At 52.1% G+C, this 15,739-nt stretch overlaps 1 protein-coding gene across 1 annotated transcript in view; it reads left to right on the top strand.

Moving 5' to 3' along the window:
* The window catches only part of NOS2 (nitric oxide synthase 2), a 43,681-nt gene that overhangs the window by 21,635 nt on the left and 6,307 nt on the right, over window positions 1-15,739 (top strand). The window contains exons 11-21 of the mRNA XM_010372301.2: window positions 50-151; window positions 4,387-4,581; window positions 5,556-5,638; window positions 6,342-6,486; window positions 7,774-7,878; window positions 9,192-9,241; window positions 9,631-9,805; window positions 10,970-11,102; window positions 12,240-12,318; window positions 13,112-13,293; window positions 14,673-14,836. Of these exons, the coding sequence (XP_010370603.1) occupies window positions 50-151; window positions 4,387-4,581; window positions 5,556-5,638; window positions 6,342-6,486; window positions 7,774-7,878; window positions 9,192-9,241; window positions 9,631-9,805; window positions 10,970-11,102; window positions 12,240-12,318; window positions 13,112-13,293; window positions 14,673-14,836 (1,413 nt within the window). The remainder of the gene's footprint in view (window positions 1-49; window positions 152-4,386; window positions 4,582-5,555; window positions 5,639-6,341; window positions 6,487-7,773; window positions 7,879-9,191; window positions 9,242-9,630; window positions 9,806-10,969; window positions 11,103-12,239; window positions 12,319-13,111; window positions 13,294-14,672; window positions 14,837-15,739) is intronic.

Raw genomic sequence — 15,739 nt, 5'->3', positions numbered from 1 at the left:
TGGGGGTGGCTCCAGGGACTGACTCCCCGCTATCACTCTGCCTCTGTAGGAAGTGGGCAGGAGAATGGGCTTGGAAACGCACAAGCTGGCCTCGCTCTGGAAAGACCGGGCTGTTGTTGAGATCAACATTGCTGTGCTCCATAGTTTCCAGGTATGTCTGGAGTTTTGTGAGTCTGAAGACTTTTTGATTAGAAGCTCATCGGATCCAGTGACTTATGTGATGCTTACTTTATAAGTCAGCCCCCTTGCTCACTCTAGAGGTCCAGCAACAGGCAGCTCTTCACCTCCCAAGACTGTTCAATCCCTGCACTTGAGCACTGAATTCTGTGCTCTCTCAATTGCTCTAGGACTTCACTCCCGAAAATTTCCCTCTTCTCTCTCTGTATCATCAATGTCTCTCTCTCTGCTGAGTCATTCCCAGCAGTGTACAGACAGGCTCTCCTAGCCCCATGTCAAAAAATAAATGAATAGCTAACACGTAACTCCTGCCAAACCTCAGGCTCCCTCCAGCCACTGCCTCACCTTTCTGCTCCTTTCTACAGCAAAACTATGGAGAGATCTCATTGCGATTCCTCATCCCCCAGCTGCTTCAGCCTGGCTGGGTGACAGAGTGAGACTCCACTCAAAAAAAAAAAGAAAGGTCTCCCTGACTATGTCATGTAAAATGATGCCCTTGCCCCACTGCCAACCTGTCTCTCTGTGTTAGTCCTTTAACCATTTTATTTTTCTTCAAAATACTTCCTCATACAGTTCCTGGCATTATATAGGACATTGACTTTTTTTACTTTTCCTTTTTTTTTTTTTTTTTTTTTTTTTGAGACATCATCTCACTTGGTCACCCAGGCTGGAATGCAGTGGCATGATCACTGCAGCCTTGACCTCCCGGGCTCAAGTGATCCTCCCACCTTAACCTGCCAAGTAGCTGGGACTACAGGTGCACACCACGCTTGCCTAATTTTTGTATTTTTAGTAGAGATGGTGTTTTTCCATGTTGCCCAGGTTGGTTCTGAACTCCTAGCCTCAAGTGATCTGCCTGCCTCAGCCTCCCAAAGCTCTGGGATTATAGGCATAAGCCACTGCACCGGGCCGGCTTTCTTTATTGTTTGGTTTTCTCCACTAGAATGTAAGCGCCATGGGGCAGGGACCTTGTCTCTCTGTTTGCTGCTGCACCTCTAGCCTAGAAGAGTGTCTGGCACATGGTAGATGCTAAAATAATGTGTCTTGGAAGAATGAATGGTGAGGGCCACATCCACGTTCTGGCCTGGCACAAACTGGGTCTTCAGTCCTGGTCTGATGCGTGCATGAATGAGTGATGCTGGGACAGGACCTATGAGCTGTGGCTGCTCTTGCTTGCTGTGTGAGGGTGACAGCCTCCACCTCCTCTTAAGCCCACACACAGCCACTGGGCTCCTGTGTAGGGCTAAGCCCTCTGGCCCATCCGCTGTTCTTACCCATGGAAACACTTCTCTTCCCTGTGGGAAGGAGGCCTGAGATGTAGGAAGATACTACTTTAGAAGCCACAACCATTGCCATAAAGCTGACAGATGCCCTGGAGACCCCACCACTGGGCAGTCATTCATTCATTCAGCAATGTTTTACTCAGCGTTTGCCTGGTGCTGGGCACTAGACTGGGCCAAGGATGTGAGTAGTGAACAGAGTACAGATGAGCACACACTGTTCCCCATGACTGGGTCACCCCGTAGGCAGATCAGGCCTGTGCTTGATGGGGGAGGGGAAGATGGAACAGGAAGAGCCCCTCGGTGTCTCGGGAAGGGCTGGCCTTGCACCACACATCCTGACTCCTGGGGACTCCCAGCACCAGCCCTGATGCTGGCAGGATGTGGATACGTCCCAGAAAGTCCGTGAGCCTCTGCTGTCTCCTGACTGTGGCTGACTGTGTCCTTCCACTGCCTGAGTGTCTCCAGGACTTCCTCACCACCCTTCTTCGGGGTAAACTTCAAAAGATGGGCCCTTGTTTCTTCTCTGTAAAATGGGGATAATAGTGCCTCCCTCACCTGAGGATTGTAGGAGTTAAGTAAAAATGCATACAAAATGTTTAGCTGCACTGCCTGGCCCATAGGGAACACTCGGTAAGCAATGATTTTCTTACTATTTATTATGTTGTCATCACGATCATGGCTACCACTGAGAATTTTTTTTTTTTTTTTTGAGATGAGCTCTCCCTCCGTTGCCTAGGCTGGAGTGCATAGTGTGATCTCGGCTCACTGCAACCTCCACCTCCTGGGTTCAAGCAATTCTCCTGCCTCAGCCTCCCGAGTAGCTGGAATTATAGGATTGTGTCACCACGCCCAGCTAATTTTTGTAATTTTAGTAGAGACAGGGTTTCACCATGTTGGCCAGGCTGGTCTCAAACTGCTGGCCTCAAGTGATCCACCTATCTCTGCCTCCAAAAGTGCTGGGATTACAGGTGTGAGCCACTGCACCCATCCCGTAGCTACCACTGAGCTTAGAACTGATCTGGCACCCAGGAGTTGCTGTGTCTCGGAAGAATAAATGAATGAGAGCCCACGTCCACAAGAGTGGTGGCCGGACTTATATATGTACATATATAACTTATATATGTCTATATAATTTACAAGGCATAGCTGGACTTCCCAGGCCTGACACCAGCTGGGTCCTCTCATGCCTCCCTACCTTGACTCATGCAGTGCTCCACTCAACCAACTTGCACACCTCTCACAAGACTCCCCTCCTCTCAGGAGCTGCTCCCGAAATTCCCTAACTCACGCTGGGCCTCTGTTTGGCATTGTGTCCTCTCCTCCACCCTTCCCCAGCACCTTTGCCTGCCTCCATCAGAGTTTCTGTCAGGCCATGTGAAAATGACTGATTTTCCCCTGCTTCCTCACCCAGTTAGACTAGACTATAATGCACAGAAGGGGTTGTGTCTTTCCCTTCTATAACGCTGATGCCTTATGCAGTGCCTGGCAGATGGAAATTATAAGAGCAGCTAACATTTATTAAGCACCTAGTATGCTTTGCTTATTTCAGCTTATTGCATCCCTTCAACAACCTCATGATGTAGGAACTTTTTTTGGAGACAAGGTCTTGCTCTGTCGCCCAGGCTGGAGTGCAGTGGCGTGATCATGGCTCACTACAGCCTCGACCTCCTGGGCTCAAGCAATGCTCCTACCACATTAGCCTCCCACGTATCTGAGAACACTGGCATGTGCCACCACACCTGGCTCATTTTTAAATTTTTAATCTTTTTTGTTTGTTTGTTTTTAGACGGAGTCTTGCTCTGTCACCCAGGCTGGAGTACAATGGTGCGATCTTGGCTCACTGCAACCTCCACCTCCCGGGTTCAAGCGATTCTCCTCCCTTAGCCTCCTGGGTAGCTGGGATTACGGGTGTGTGCTGCCACCATGCCTGGCTAATTTTTATATTTTTTAGTAGAGACGGGGTTTCACCATGTTGGTCAGACTGGTCTCAAACTCCCGACCTCAGATGATCTGCTTGCCTTGGCCTCCCAAAGTGCTGGAATTACAGGCATGAGCCACCACACCTGGCCTACTAATTTTAAAATTTTTATAGAGATGGGGCCTCACCATGTTTCCCAGGCTGATTTCAAACTCCTGGGCTCAAGTGATCCTCCCACCTTGGCCTCCCAAAATACTAGGATTACAGGCATGAGCCACTGCACCTGGCCATTATGGGAATTCTTATCATTCACATTTTACAGATGAGCAAACTGAGGCTTAGGGAGATTAAAGAATTAATAGCTCAAATAAGAAGCCCGAGTTTGAACCACTATGTTAAACAAATGTCTCTTGACCGAATGGGTTGCCACAGACATAGAGGCCAGTGGCTGTCTCGCTGGACCATTCCATGGGGTCAGACCCCACAGCCCGTAATTTCAGACCGTGAGTGATTCATCTCCCATACACTACAGTTCTCCCAATGCTTCAGACCTCCCCACGGAGGGGTCTGGCTCCCTCTTGACTGAGGAGGCTACAACCCCAGGGAAGTGACTCTTAGAACTCTCTACCTATAAATGGCCAGGATGGTATTTCCTTTACCTGCCAAAAGGTGCTGTGGTTTGAGTTATGCAGATCCAGACAGAGCCATCTGCTGGGAGTCTGGGGAGACCTGTGGGCATGAGAGGCTGGATATTACCCCCAAAGGGACATGGGACCTGTGGGCTGACCCTGGCTAATGTGCTTCCTTGGGCTCCATCAGAGGCTCCACAAGCACCTACCATTTGGGTATTTATTTTCAGCAGGCGGGGAGAGGGCCAGGAGGAGTTACTCTCCCATGTTACAGATTGCCAGGCCTTCCCAGGCACCCTCTGGGAGCCCTGCAGCCAACCAGCCCCTCTCCCGATTCCTTCACCCTTATCTCCACTCCCCTTCTTGCCTTCTGATATAGAAGCAAAACGTGACCATCATGGACCACCACTCAGCTGCAGAATCCTTCATGAAGTACATGCAGAATGAATACCGGTCCCGTGGGGGCTGCCCGGCAGACTGGATTTGGCTGGTCCCTCCCATGTCTGGGAGCATCACTCCTGTGTTTCACCAGGAGATGCTGAACTACGTCCTGTCCCCTTTCTACTACTATCAGGTGAGGGGCCTTCCTCTCCTCTCCCACCTGGGGGCTCAGGTGTGGCTGTGTGTGTGTGTGTGCACCTCATGGTTACACATGCAGGGCACAAGAGGAGGCAGGGATATGTTGTTAAAGCTTTCCAGGCTTCACTCAAGGATGCTGAGCAGCCTTTGTGCATTTCCACGGAGATTGGCACTGAAGGAAGTGCCTTCCACTGCACCCCTAGTGGCCTGTGGCTCGGATGGGGGGTCTGTCATTACACCTGCCTCCACGGGAGGGTCCGGCAACAGTCACCCAGCAGAGTGCTAAGGGGATTGGCTCCTGAGTCAGATGCTATTGATTCTGCCACTTCCTAGCAATAGGGTCTTGGGTGGGTCCTTTCACTGTTCTGAGCCCTGATCTTCTCATCTCTAAAAGGGATGGGCTTCACTCCACGACAGGGGGTTGTGTGGATTGCAAAGCTGGTGTATGGAACAGCTCAGCCCAGTGCCCAACGCAGAATGCATTCAGTAACCATGAGCTATTGAGATGAGTTCATTTTGTGCCAAAAAGGATTTAAGAAGAGCTTCCTGCATCTACGTGACCTCACATGCAGGGTGACTGCATGTCCTAGATTCTTGCCTGTTGTAGTAGCAGCTCCTCTTGCTCTCAAAGGTGTCTCAGTTGGGACTGTACATTATGTCGTCTGCCTGGTGATAAGATGCTAAAAGAAAAAGGGAGCGCAGCTTGTTCCTTCCAGGAGGACACTGATGAGAATAAGAGTCAGCTGCCCTCCTTGATGTGCAGGCTCCATGCCGGGCAGTGGAGAGGCAACTGGGGGAGAGGCAGCCATAGCCCTCCCTTGTGGGGGTTCAGTGACGGGGGTGGAGTGCAGGACAGCCTTCTCTCCCAGGCTCATGACGGGTGCGAAGGGTCCTCTACCACTCCAGCATCCGCAAGCCGAGCCAAGCCAGGACCCTGCCCTGCCCTCACATCTCCTTTCTTTTCTGAAGGTAGAGGCCTGGAAAACCCATGTCTGGCAGGACGAGAAGCGGAGACCCAAGAGAAGAGAGATTCCATTGAAAGTCTTGGTCAAGTGAGTGGCAGTGACTAGTAGTGATGTGTGAACTGTGTCTCTTCCTTCTAGTCAGCCTCTGCCTCCAGTCCTTGAAGGGCAAGGAACACGGGGAATGGATATTCTTTTTGCTTTTGTTTTTGAGACAGGGTCTCACTCTGTCACCCAGGCTGGGGTGTAGTGGTGCCATCACAGCTCACTGTAGCCTCTGCTTCCCAAGCTCAAGTGATCCCTCCCACCTGAGCCTCCCAAGTAGCTGGGACCACAGGTACAAACCCACGCCTGACTAATTTTGTTTATTTTGTGTAGAGATGGGGTCTCACAATGTTGCCCAGGTTGGTCTCGAACTCCTGGGCTCAAGCGATCTTCCTGTCTCAGCCTCCCAAAGTGCTGGGATTACAGATGTGAGCCACTGTGCCTGGTCTGGGAATGTATATTCTTCGTGGAATTTGGCTCCCAGAGGTCCAGTCGCCAATTCCAAGGGTCCCCTGCTGCCATTGTTCCAACCTTCTCTCTCCTCCGTTTTCCCAAAGGGGCCTGCAGTAGTGGGTGAGGGGAGGAAAAGGGTGAGTTGTCATGGTGCATGGCTGGTGAGAAGCGTAGCTTGCTTTTCCCTCAACCTACCCCACATTAAACTCTGTCCTGTCCCATTCCCCTGGTCCCCCATTTTCTTCTGGAAGGCTGACTTAGCATGCAGCACCTGCCTGTCTATCTGTCCCCACAGAGCTGTGCTCTTCGCCTGTATGCTGATGCGCAAGACGATGGCGTCCCGAGTCAGAGTCACCATCCTCTTTGCGACAGAGACAGGAAAATCAGAGGCGCTGGCCTGGGACCTGGGGGCCTTGTTCAGCTGTGCCTTCAACCCCAAGGTACCGGCTCAGTGGGATGGCTGTTGTTTTTTTTGCTTGTGTGCAGGGGAGTCTAGGAAAAGTTAAAACGGTTTCCCCACTCCTGGATGTCTCAGAACCTTGGATGTGCTAATGTACATGATAAATCTGGAAGAGAAGGAAAGACGTGTGCAGGGATTTCCAAACTTACACAGCAGATGAGTTTTTCATGGTGTTCCGGAGAACACATTTTGAGGAACACTTTCACAGTGAATCCAGGCCTCAATATACATCAGTTATTCTAGCTGAACTTTATTCAGGCTCACTGAACACCTGCTCTGCAGGATGCAGTGCTACATGTGAAAGGGGGAAGAGATGAGTAAGCTGCAGATAAACAAGAAAAGGCCACAGAGGGTCTGTCTAAGCTCTATCCCCTGCCTTCAGCACTAACAGATAAAATCCTACTCTTAGCGATTGGTGGCCCCATACTAGGCCAGCTCCGGGCTTTGAGGATCTCACAGTGAGTGACTCAGGGCCAGGCCTTGCCCTCAGGGAGCTCTCCAGTATACACCTCACTCTACCCTCCCAGAGCCCTGCAAAGCAGGCGTCAATGTTATTGTTAATGCACAGAGAAGGAACCTGACTGTTAGACAGGTTGGTGGGTTTTCCAGGGCCACACAGCTTCTGGGAGATGGATGTGACCCTGAGGACAGGGCACGTTCCAGTGTAATGCCACCATGGCATGAGCTGTGATCTGTACCATGTAGAGGCATAAGCCAAGGGGGAACTGACTGATGACCGGGTCAGCCAGGTCGCTGAAAACACCTCTTGGGTCCAAGCCTCCCCTGCCAGCTCCCAGGAGTCTGGAACTGCCAGGAGGGTGGTGGCAGGTCCCCCATCCTTAGCTGGGTGGACCTGGATAGAGCAGCAAGACCAGGGCACATTTCCCCGGCCATTCCCTCCAGGCGCAGCTGTGACCTGCTCATTCCAATTTTGTGGAAATGTTTCCACACACACAGAATTGCAAGTAGCAGTGGACATGGTGAGAGGCGTTTGGACATGGGATAGGCAGTATTTTGGAGGCGGAGCCTCCAGGGCTCGCCGATGGGTTAGCTGCAGGGCTTGAGCGGGGAAGGAGAATCGAGGATGATGCGTTCAAATCAGTTCATTCACCTCCTCTGTGCCACGCCTGTGCCAGGCCCTGGGAGAGACAGATGAGCACAGATGAGCACAGGAGCCGCAGACTAGGGACAGTGTGGGAGGAAGCCCAGGGTGTCTAGGCAGGGTAGGGAGGGCCCTACTGGGAGCTGAGAGTTGATGTCCATCCAGGTTGTCTGCATGGATAAGTACAGCCTGAGCTGCCTGGAGGAGGAGCGGCTGCTGTTGGTGGTGACCAGTACGTTTGGCAATGGAGACTGCCCCGGCAACGGAGAGGTGGGTGGCCTGAGGTCTGGATGGTCTAGGGGGTGATCGCACACAGGAGGACTCAGGAAAGGGTCTAGGGGATGCAGCATGTCCTATATAGGGCGTTTGGGTGTCACTGCTCAGGCCACTCTGGATCAGGTCATTTGCTGGCCTCCGTCGTAATTATTGCCATATGGGAAGGCCCCCTTTCCTATGATATATTTAATATATTTCTGTGAGTGGCCTACCTGTTCGTATTTAAAAATTCACATTTAAAGGAAACTTGTATCACTCTCACAAAAGGAAAATATCAAAACATAAATTCAATGAAAACAAAATGAAGTTAATGAATTTTAGCTAGATACTATCCGTAACCAAGCCTACTCTTCCTTTTTTTGTTTGTTTGTTTGTTTTTATTTTTTTGGTTTTTTTTTGAGATGGAGTTTTGCTCTTGTTGCCCAGGGTGGAGTGCAGTGGCGTGATCTCGGCTCACCGTAACCTCTGCCTCCCTGATTCAAGTGATTCTCCTGCCTCAGCCTCCCAAGTAGCTGGGATTACAGGCACACGCCACCACGCCTGGCTAATTTTGTATTCTTTTTTTTAGTAGAGATGGGGTTTCTCCATGTAGGTCAGGCTGGTCTCGAACTCCCGACCTCAGGTGATTTGCCCACCTCAGCCTCCCAAAGTGCTGGGATTATAGGTGTGAGCCAACATGCTCAGCTATCTTTGTTTTTAAAAAAGAGTGATAGACAATGAGAGAGGTATTAAAGGTCTATTACCACCAATTCGAGACTGTGTCTCCAGTGCTCAGAGGAATGAAAATGTAATTGAAGGGGAAGAACTAAAAAATAAATTATGAAAAGGGAGTAAATACTCACCCTGGGATTTGACGCTAGTTCTGCTGGGTCACACACCTCCTGGGATCGTCTTGGGTTCCTGGAGAGCCAGCCTCATTTCAGAGACTATAGGACCAATTGCTGTTGCTTCTACCAGGTTCCAAACCAGAAGAGAATCACGGCCCATTAGGAGGCCCTCTGGAGATGCCCCGCTATAAGGCAGGCCCCCTCTGCCAGGGCTGGATGGGAGGAGGCCAGGCTGTTCTGGGTCTCCCACCAAGGGGCAGGTTGTTTATATAGTTGCTGTAGTTTAGCTGGAGTGAGAGACAAGCTAAACTTGTCAGCTGACAACCAGGTCCTTGGCCAGGTGGCCCCACACGTAAACCAACTTCCATCGTGGGCCGTGAACCTTCTCCTGCCAGCTGTGGCCAGGTTTCCAGAAGAAAGGAAAAAACAGTGTTTTTATTCATCCTGGCCTGAGAACTCTGTCGTTACCTCTCTTTCTAGAAACTGAAGAAATCGCTCTTCATGCTGAAAGAGCTCACCAACAAATTCAGGTAAAACTTTTTCCCTCGTTCTACTCCTCCTAGCCCTGCCCTGTGGACCCAAAGTCTGGGTTCAGGAGATGGAACTGGGTGTGCACAGGGGGTCATTTCAGAGCTGACCAGGCACAGAGGGACCCTGGGTCTAAGGTCTGTACTCACAGTATGTCAAGGGTCAAACCACAGAAACCAAGTCCCTCTCACAGGTCTGTAGGCCAAGCATGGGGTGGTCATGGGAGTTGGTGACAAGGCTCTGGGGTCAGGGGGACCAGAAGGGGATCCAGCTCCATGCTCCAGCTAGAGGGGGAGAGTCTGGGCCTGGCCTTCCAGGCTGTTGGTGCTGGGTGCTGGGTGCCAGGTGCTGCTTGCATGGGACATGAGTCTCTGTGTGTGTTCTCGGGCAGGTATGCTGTGTTTGGCCTTGGCTCCAGCATGTACCCTCGGTTCTGCGCCTTTGCTCGTGACATCGATCAGAAGCTGTCCCACCTGGGGGCCTCTCAGCTCACCCCCATGGGAGAAGGGGATGAGCTCAGTGGGCAGGAGGACGCCTTCCGCAGCTGGGCCGTGCAAACCTTCAAGGTTGGTTCCCAGCCAGAGCTGCTCCACAGCAGGGACATGACAGGGAGCATTCATGCCTAGGACCTCTGTGCTGAACATCCCGGGTGCCATGACCTCTGCCTGTGGTCCTGTAGATGTGGTCCCAGGCATGGGCCAGGGCCACTGACCTGAGGACGCAGGTCACTGCTGCTCTCCCTCAGCCCCCTAGAAGAGCTCCACCTTGTGCACACCACTCTGGGGAAACAGGTGGCACAGGTACCACCGTGCCCTTAGGGAGCTTCTAGTTTAAGGACTTTCCCCCACTGACTACCTAGGTCGCCTCTTAACTACTGTGTCTGTTTCAGTCTCGCAGCCATAGAGAGCCTGGGCACAGGCACCACACAGTGGGCCCTCGGCAGATGCTGACCCCTTCTCTCTCCACCACCACTTTGGATCCACTCAGTGTCTCCATAGCTATTTATTGCGGTGGTTGGCCCTAGTCATTTAGGGAACTCATCAGTCATGCAGAGTGTCACTCACTGGTGGTGCTTAGGATTATCAGCGTGCATTGGGGCAGGCTTGGTTCCAAAGCCCGGGCCTCCTCCATGTGGTTCCACACCAGGAACATGGGGACAATCAGACCTCTCCCAGTGTGGGCATGAGGATACAAGATCATGTCAATATTGGCATTCATAATGGCTGGGCACAGTGGCACATGCCTGTAATTCAAGCACTTTAGGAGGCTGAGGTGGGCAGATCGCTTGAGCCCAGGAGCTCAAAACTAGCCTGGGTAACATGTGAAACCTGCCTCTACTGAAAATACGGAAGATTAACTGGGCTTGGTTGTGCATAATTGGTGTCAGCTACTTAGAAGGCTGAGGTGGGAGGATTGCTTGAGCCCAGAGAGGTTGGGCTTCAGTGAGCTATGATGGCACCACTGTACTCCAGCCTGGGTGACACAGTGAGACCCTGTCTCAAAACAAAAACAAAGCAATATTTATAATAGCAGCAATAGCTACTATGTGCCAAGCCCAGGCACCTCTTTGAGTCCTTGCTGTCACCCTATCAGGTAAGTGTGCTTAGAAGTTACATGAAGCACATGGCTCAGTGTTTGGTCCATGGTAAGGGCCTAAAAAGTGGTAGCCCCGGTGGTGCAGATGCTGCTGCTGCTGGCCATTAACCCCAGTCTGCTCCACCTTCTTCCAGGCAGCCTGTGAGACGTTTGATGTCCGAGGCAAACAGCACATTCAGATCCCCAAGCGCTACACCTCCAGTGTGACCTGGGACCCACACCACTACAGGCTCGTGCAGGACTCACAGCCTTTGGACCTCAGCAAAGGTACCTGCTTCTCTGCAGCACACGGGGCTTGTGTGTGTTGGGGTCTGAGCCCTGAGCCCATGGTCAAGGAGACCCCCGGGTCTCCTTCTGAACAGAGACAACTGGCCTGGGCACCTCCCTCTCACTGCATGCAAGAGCCTTTTAGGGTGCAAGACTCAAGGCACTGAGGGAGGCTGTTTCAGGAGGGAGCCCCAGGAGGGCGGTGGAGAGAGAAGGGGACAGCATCTGCCGAGGGCCTACTGTGTGCCGGGCACTGTGCGGGGCTCCTGGCCCACATGGGCTAAGTGAGCCTGGACACTCCTCCTGGGAGAAAGGCACAGAGGGAGAAATTGCAGTTCAGGGAGGTGAAGCACATTGCTAGCCTGTGGCCATGTTGGGGTCTGAGCCCCCGCCTTCCAGCCGCGAAGGCAGCCAAGGGTCATGAAGAAGGCGTCACAGAGACGATTCCAGGCTGTAGTGGTGAACTCTCCACTCTGCACCCCGGGGTGCTGTGCCCTGTGCCCTGACAAAGGTAGTCTTGAAGGTTTCTACATGTTTAAGATCTCCCCAATGTCAAGGGTGCTCTCCTGTGGGTCCCAAGCCATGGAGATGTCCTGGGACTTTCGTTTTTAGGTTGCTAAATTGAATTTCCCAATACCTAGAAGCAACACCTAGAAGCTGCCCTGTATCAGATCAAGGACTTTTTTTTTTTTTTTTTTTTTGGGCGGTGGGGGACAGAGTCTCAGTCTGTCGTCCAGGCTGGAGTTCAGTGGCGCGATTCCCACTTACTGCAACCTCCACCTCCCGGGTTCAAGTGATTCTCGTGCCTCAGCCTCCCTAGTAACTGGGACTACAGGAACTACTACCATGCCTGGTTTCAGTATGTTGGCCAGTCTGGTCTCAGACTCCTGACCTCCAGTAATCCACCCACCTTGGACTCCAAAAGTGCTGGGATTACAGACATGAGCCACCATGCCCGGCCTGGACCAAGGATCTTTATTTGTGGAATAAAAGGAAGAAAAAGAAAACCTCAATGGCCACCTCAGCAGGATGCCGCAAGGGTAGTGTCCAGGTGTCACTGACTCAGACATGTGGGGGCTTCTCCCACCCACGCTCCAGAGCCACTTTGCCAGTTCACCATCTCTGTGTTCTTCGCAGCCCTCAGCAGCATGCACGCCAAGAACGTGTTCACCATGAGGCTCAAATCTCGGCAGAACCTACAGAGTCCGACATCCAGGTAAGGGAAAGTGCAGGGCTTCTTGGGTGATGCTCTGTCGATTTTATTCTAATGAATGAAAGGCCAGAAGAAATCAGTCTTTGAAGGGAGAGGAGAGGAGCCTCTGCTGGCATCAGCAGCCACACTGTCAGTAGGACCAACTCACCTGGTAACCCGCAGCCACCTGTACTTTTACATCTACTCTTGGTTAACCACAGACCACTTTTCCAGCTTGGACACTAAGCACCTGCTCCACTTCCTCTCCTTCCTCATTGAACTCTTTCACTAAAAGGAGAGTGCAAGAGAGACTTAAACTGTTTGACTCATTCTGAAGAACTTTCAGGAAAAGTGTTGGCAGGGAAGGAAATTTCCCAGCTCTGGGAAACGAGCCTTGTGGATTATCTGCAGGTTTCATTGATCTGTGTGATCCTCCCCACGTGCATTAGGAAAACTGCCTTTGGTTCTAATAAGAACATGGTTTGTCCTGGCAACAAGGAAAGGTTTCTTATAATGTCCACGTGTCTCCAAGGGGGATGCTTTCTCCAGGCAGAGGCTGTGGCCAAGCCCTTGGGGGACTCAGAGGGCTGCTGGGAAGGGGTGGGCCCCCTCCTCCCCAAAGGGAAGCTCCCGGGGCCCTCTCGAGCACCCCTGCCTATGGGGATCACTCATCCCAAGCTCAGGGTGGCGGCCCAGGCTTGTGGAACCAGCCAGGAAAATGAAAGGAGGGCACATTTCCTGGGGAAACTGGCCCGCCCATCAGGGGCCCTGGAGGAAATCCTGCAACATCACCTGAGGCTTCATTTTCCTTCCCCAGCCGTGCCACCATCCTGGTGGAACTCTCCTGTGAGGACGGCCAAGGCCTGAACTACTTGCCAGGGGAGCACCTTGGGATTTGCCCAGGCAACCAGCCGGCCCTGGTCCAAGGCATCCTGGAGCGAGTGGTGGACAGCCCCGCGCCCCACCAGACAGTGCGCCTGGAGGCCCTGGACGAGAGCGGTGAGCCCCAGACCAGAGAGCCAATGCTGCCTGGCATCCTCCGGCCACCCCACCTGCTGGGCCTGGGCCTGCCGGTGACAGCTATCCCTGTCCTTCGTGCTGAGAGGGTGGGCTGCCAAAGCTCATGTGAAAGCAGCTGTGGAAACAGTCCCAGCCCATAAGGCATGGCCCCCTGGCCTTAGTTTCCCCAGTGATAACAACATCCCCGCAATGCAGTGGCCAAAGTGAGAAAGTGGGATAAGCCAGGCATGGTGGCTCACGCCTGTAATCCCAGCACTTTGGGAGGCCGTGGCAGGTGGATCACTTGAGGTCAGGAGTCTGAGACAAGCCTGGCCAACATGATGAAACCCCGTCTCTACTAAAAATACAAAAATAATTAGCCAGGAATGGTGCTTCATGCCTGTAATCCTAGTCACTCGGGAGGCTGAGGCACAAGAATTGCTTGAAGCCAGGAGGTGGAGGTTGCAGTGATCCGAGATCTCGCCACTGTACTCCAGCCTGGGTGACAGAGACTCCATCTCAAAAAAATAAAAAGGAAAGTGGGACCAGAGAGGCAGAGCCTGGCAGTGCTCCCCACTGTCCAGCAGAAAGTGAGAGAACCTGAGACATGGGGACAATGAGACAGACGTCCTTGTGACTGCAGGGTGATGGATGTGGTTCATCAGGACTCTGTTCCAGAGGAGATAATGTCATGCTCATATTTTAACCTAATATTTAGAAAGCATCTGTGTACCCGGCACAGCACCAGCTACCATGTGCGCAGTTTGATTCAGCGCTCATGCCAACCCAGCAAGATAGGTTTTGGTATCAGATCTGTTTCACACGGAGGGAACCCAAGGCCCAGAGGCTTCGGTCACCTAGGAAGTGGGGAGCCAGGGTTTGAACCCGTGTCTGCTGGCCCCAGGGTCTGTGCTATGACTGCCCTGTGTGCTGCCCCCTGGGACTTCCCTTTGGGCTCATCTTCTGCTCACCCAGCACCTCTTGGTACAGCACCCAGGGGACTGCAGTCACGGGCTTTTCTCTGAGTGAACAACTGGCCTGTGAGGTATCCATTAGTCTTTGGTGGATTTAGTCATTGTGAGTCTGTAGATCGCCAGTGGGTGTCTTGCTAAAGTTCGGGTCTGGGCCAGGGAAGGACATGGTTAGTTCATCAGGACCACGCCAACTTAGTGCCCCTTGGGGGGCTGGTGATCTGCCCTTCCTGGCAGTCCTTTCTCCAAGTGCCACCTCCTTCCTGCCTTTTGCTCATAGAGCCAGGACTTTAGAGCCTCCTTTCCCTGCAGCTGGAGAATAGGGGGTGTCTGCCTGGGGGCCTCGCTACCTTCTGAGAATCCCGAATGGGGCTGATTTCCATCCTGACACCTTCCTTCCCCATCCAGGCAGCTACTGGGTCAGTGACAAGAGGCTGCCCCCCTGCTCACTCAGCCAGGCCCTCACCTACTTCCTGGATATCACCACCCCCCCAACCCAGCTGCTGCTCCAAAAGCTGGCCCAGGTGGCCACAGAAGTGACTGAGAGACAGAGGCTGGAGGCCCTGTGCCAGGTGAAGATCAGGGTTGGTGGGCAGTGCGGGTATGTGGGGGGTCCCAGAATGTGGGGAGCTGGAGCTCAGAGCTGGTCTTTAACTTCCAAGAGGGATCCACCCAGGTTCCCAAAGTGAGACTTATCAAAGGCTATGGGAAGCCAGGCATCATCTGCTGGCCCATGTCTAGGACACAGTTGTGTTGAGTGAACTGAGTTTTTCCAAGTGTCTGCAGGATGCAACCAGAGTGCACTGCCTTGGACATTGGCTAGAAAGGGGAGCCGTCCTTATCTGTCTTTGCTTTCCCCCAAACTGGAATAAACTTGTCACTTAAGATGTATTGGGGGATGGATGGTGTGGATGAATGGATACATTGGCATAATGGGCAGAGTGACAGACGGACAGCTGAATTAATAAGTTAATGAGAGAATGCATTAACTCACCTGCAACTGTCTGGTTCCAAGTCTGCAAAAGGCACTGGTTGTCATTATTATCATCATCATTATAGCTAACTATCTCGGTTCCAACTACCTCCATTACCATTATTTTGTGACTGCAGTGTACTAACTTGGTACATGTTTTCTGGTTTAATTCCCATAACATCCCCACCAGGTAGGCAATGCTATCCTTGTTTCACAAAAGGTAAGTAATTGGGATGAGATTCCATAGCTAGTGAGGACACCCAGTCAAGATTTGAACCCAGGTCTGATTGGTTCCAAAGCCTTGCCCCAAATAAATTACAATAAAGATTTGACCCCTGCCCATGAGTTGCTGAGAGTGGAGGTAACATAAGTTAGATAAATGTACTGGACTGAGTTCCTGCAGGACAGGAACTATTTCTTCTCAAGCTTGGTAGTCTCAGCACCCTGGACAGTGCCTGGCACATGGACTTGTTTGTTGAGTGAGTGGAGGAATGAATGAATA

The sequence above is a fragment of the Rhinopithecus roxellana genome, chromosome 19, assembly GCF_007565055.1.
Source record: "Rhinopithecus roxellana isolate Shanxi Qingling chromosome 19, ASM756505v1, whole genome shotgun sequence".
NCBI classification, from domain to species: domain Eukaryota; kingdom Metazoa; phylum Chordata; class Mammalia; order Primates; family Cercopithecidae; genus Rhinopithecus; species Rhinopithecus roxellana.
This window is presented reverse-complemented; position numbering and strand designations above follow the sequence as displayed.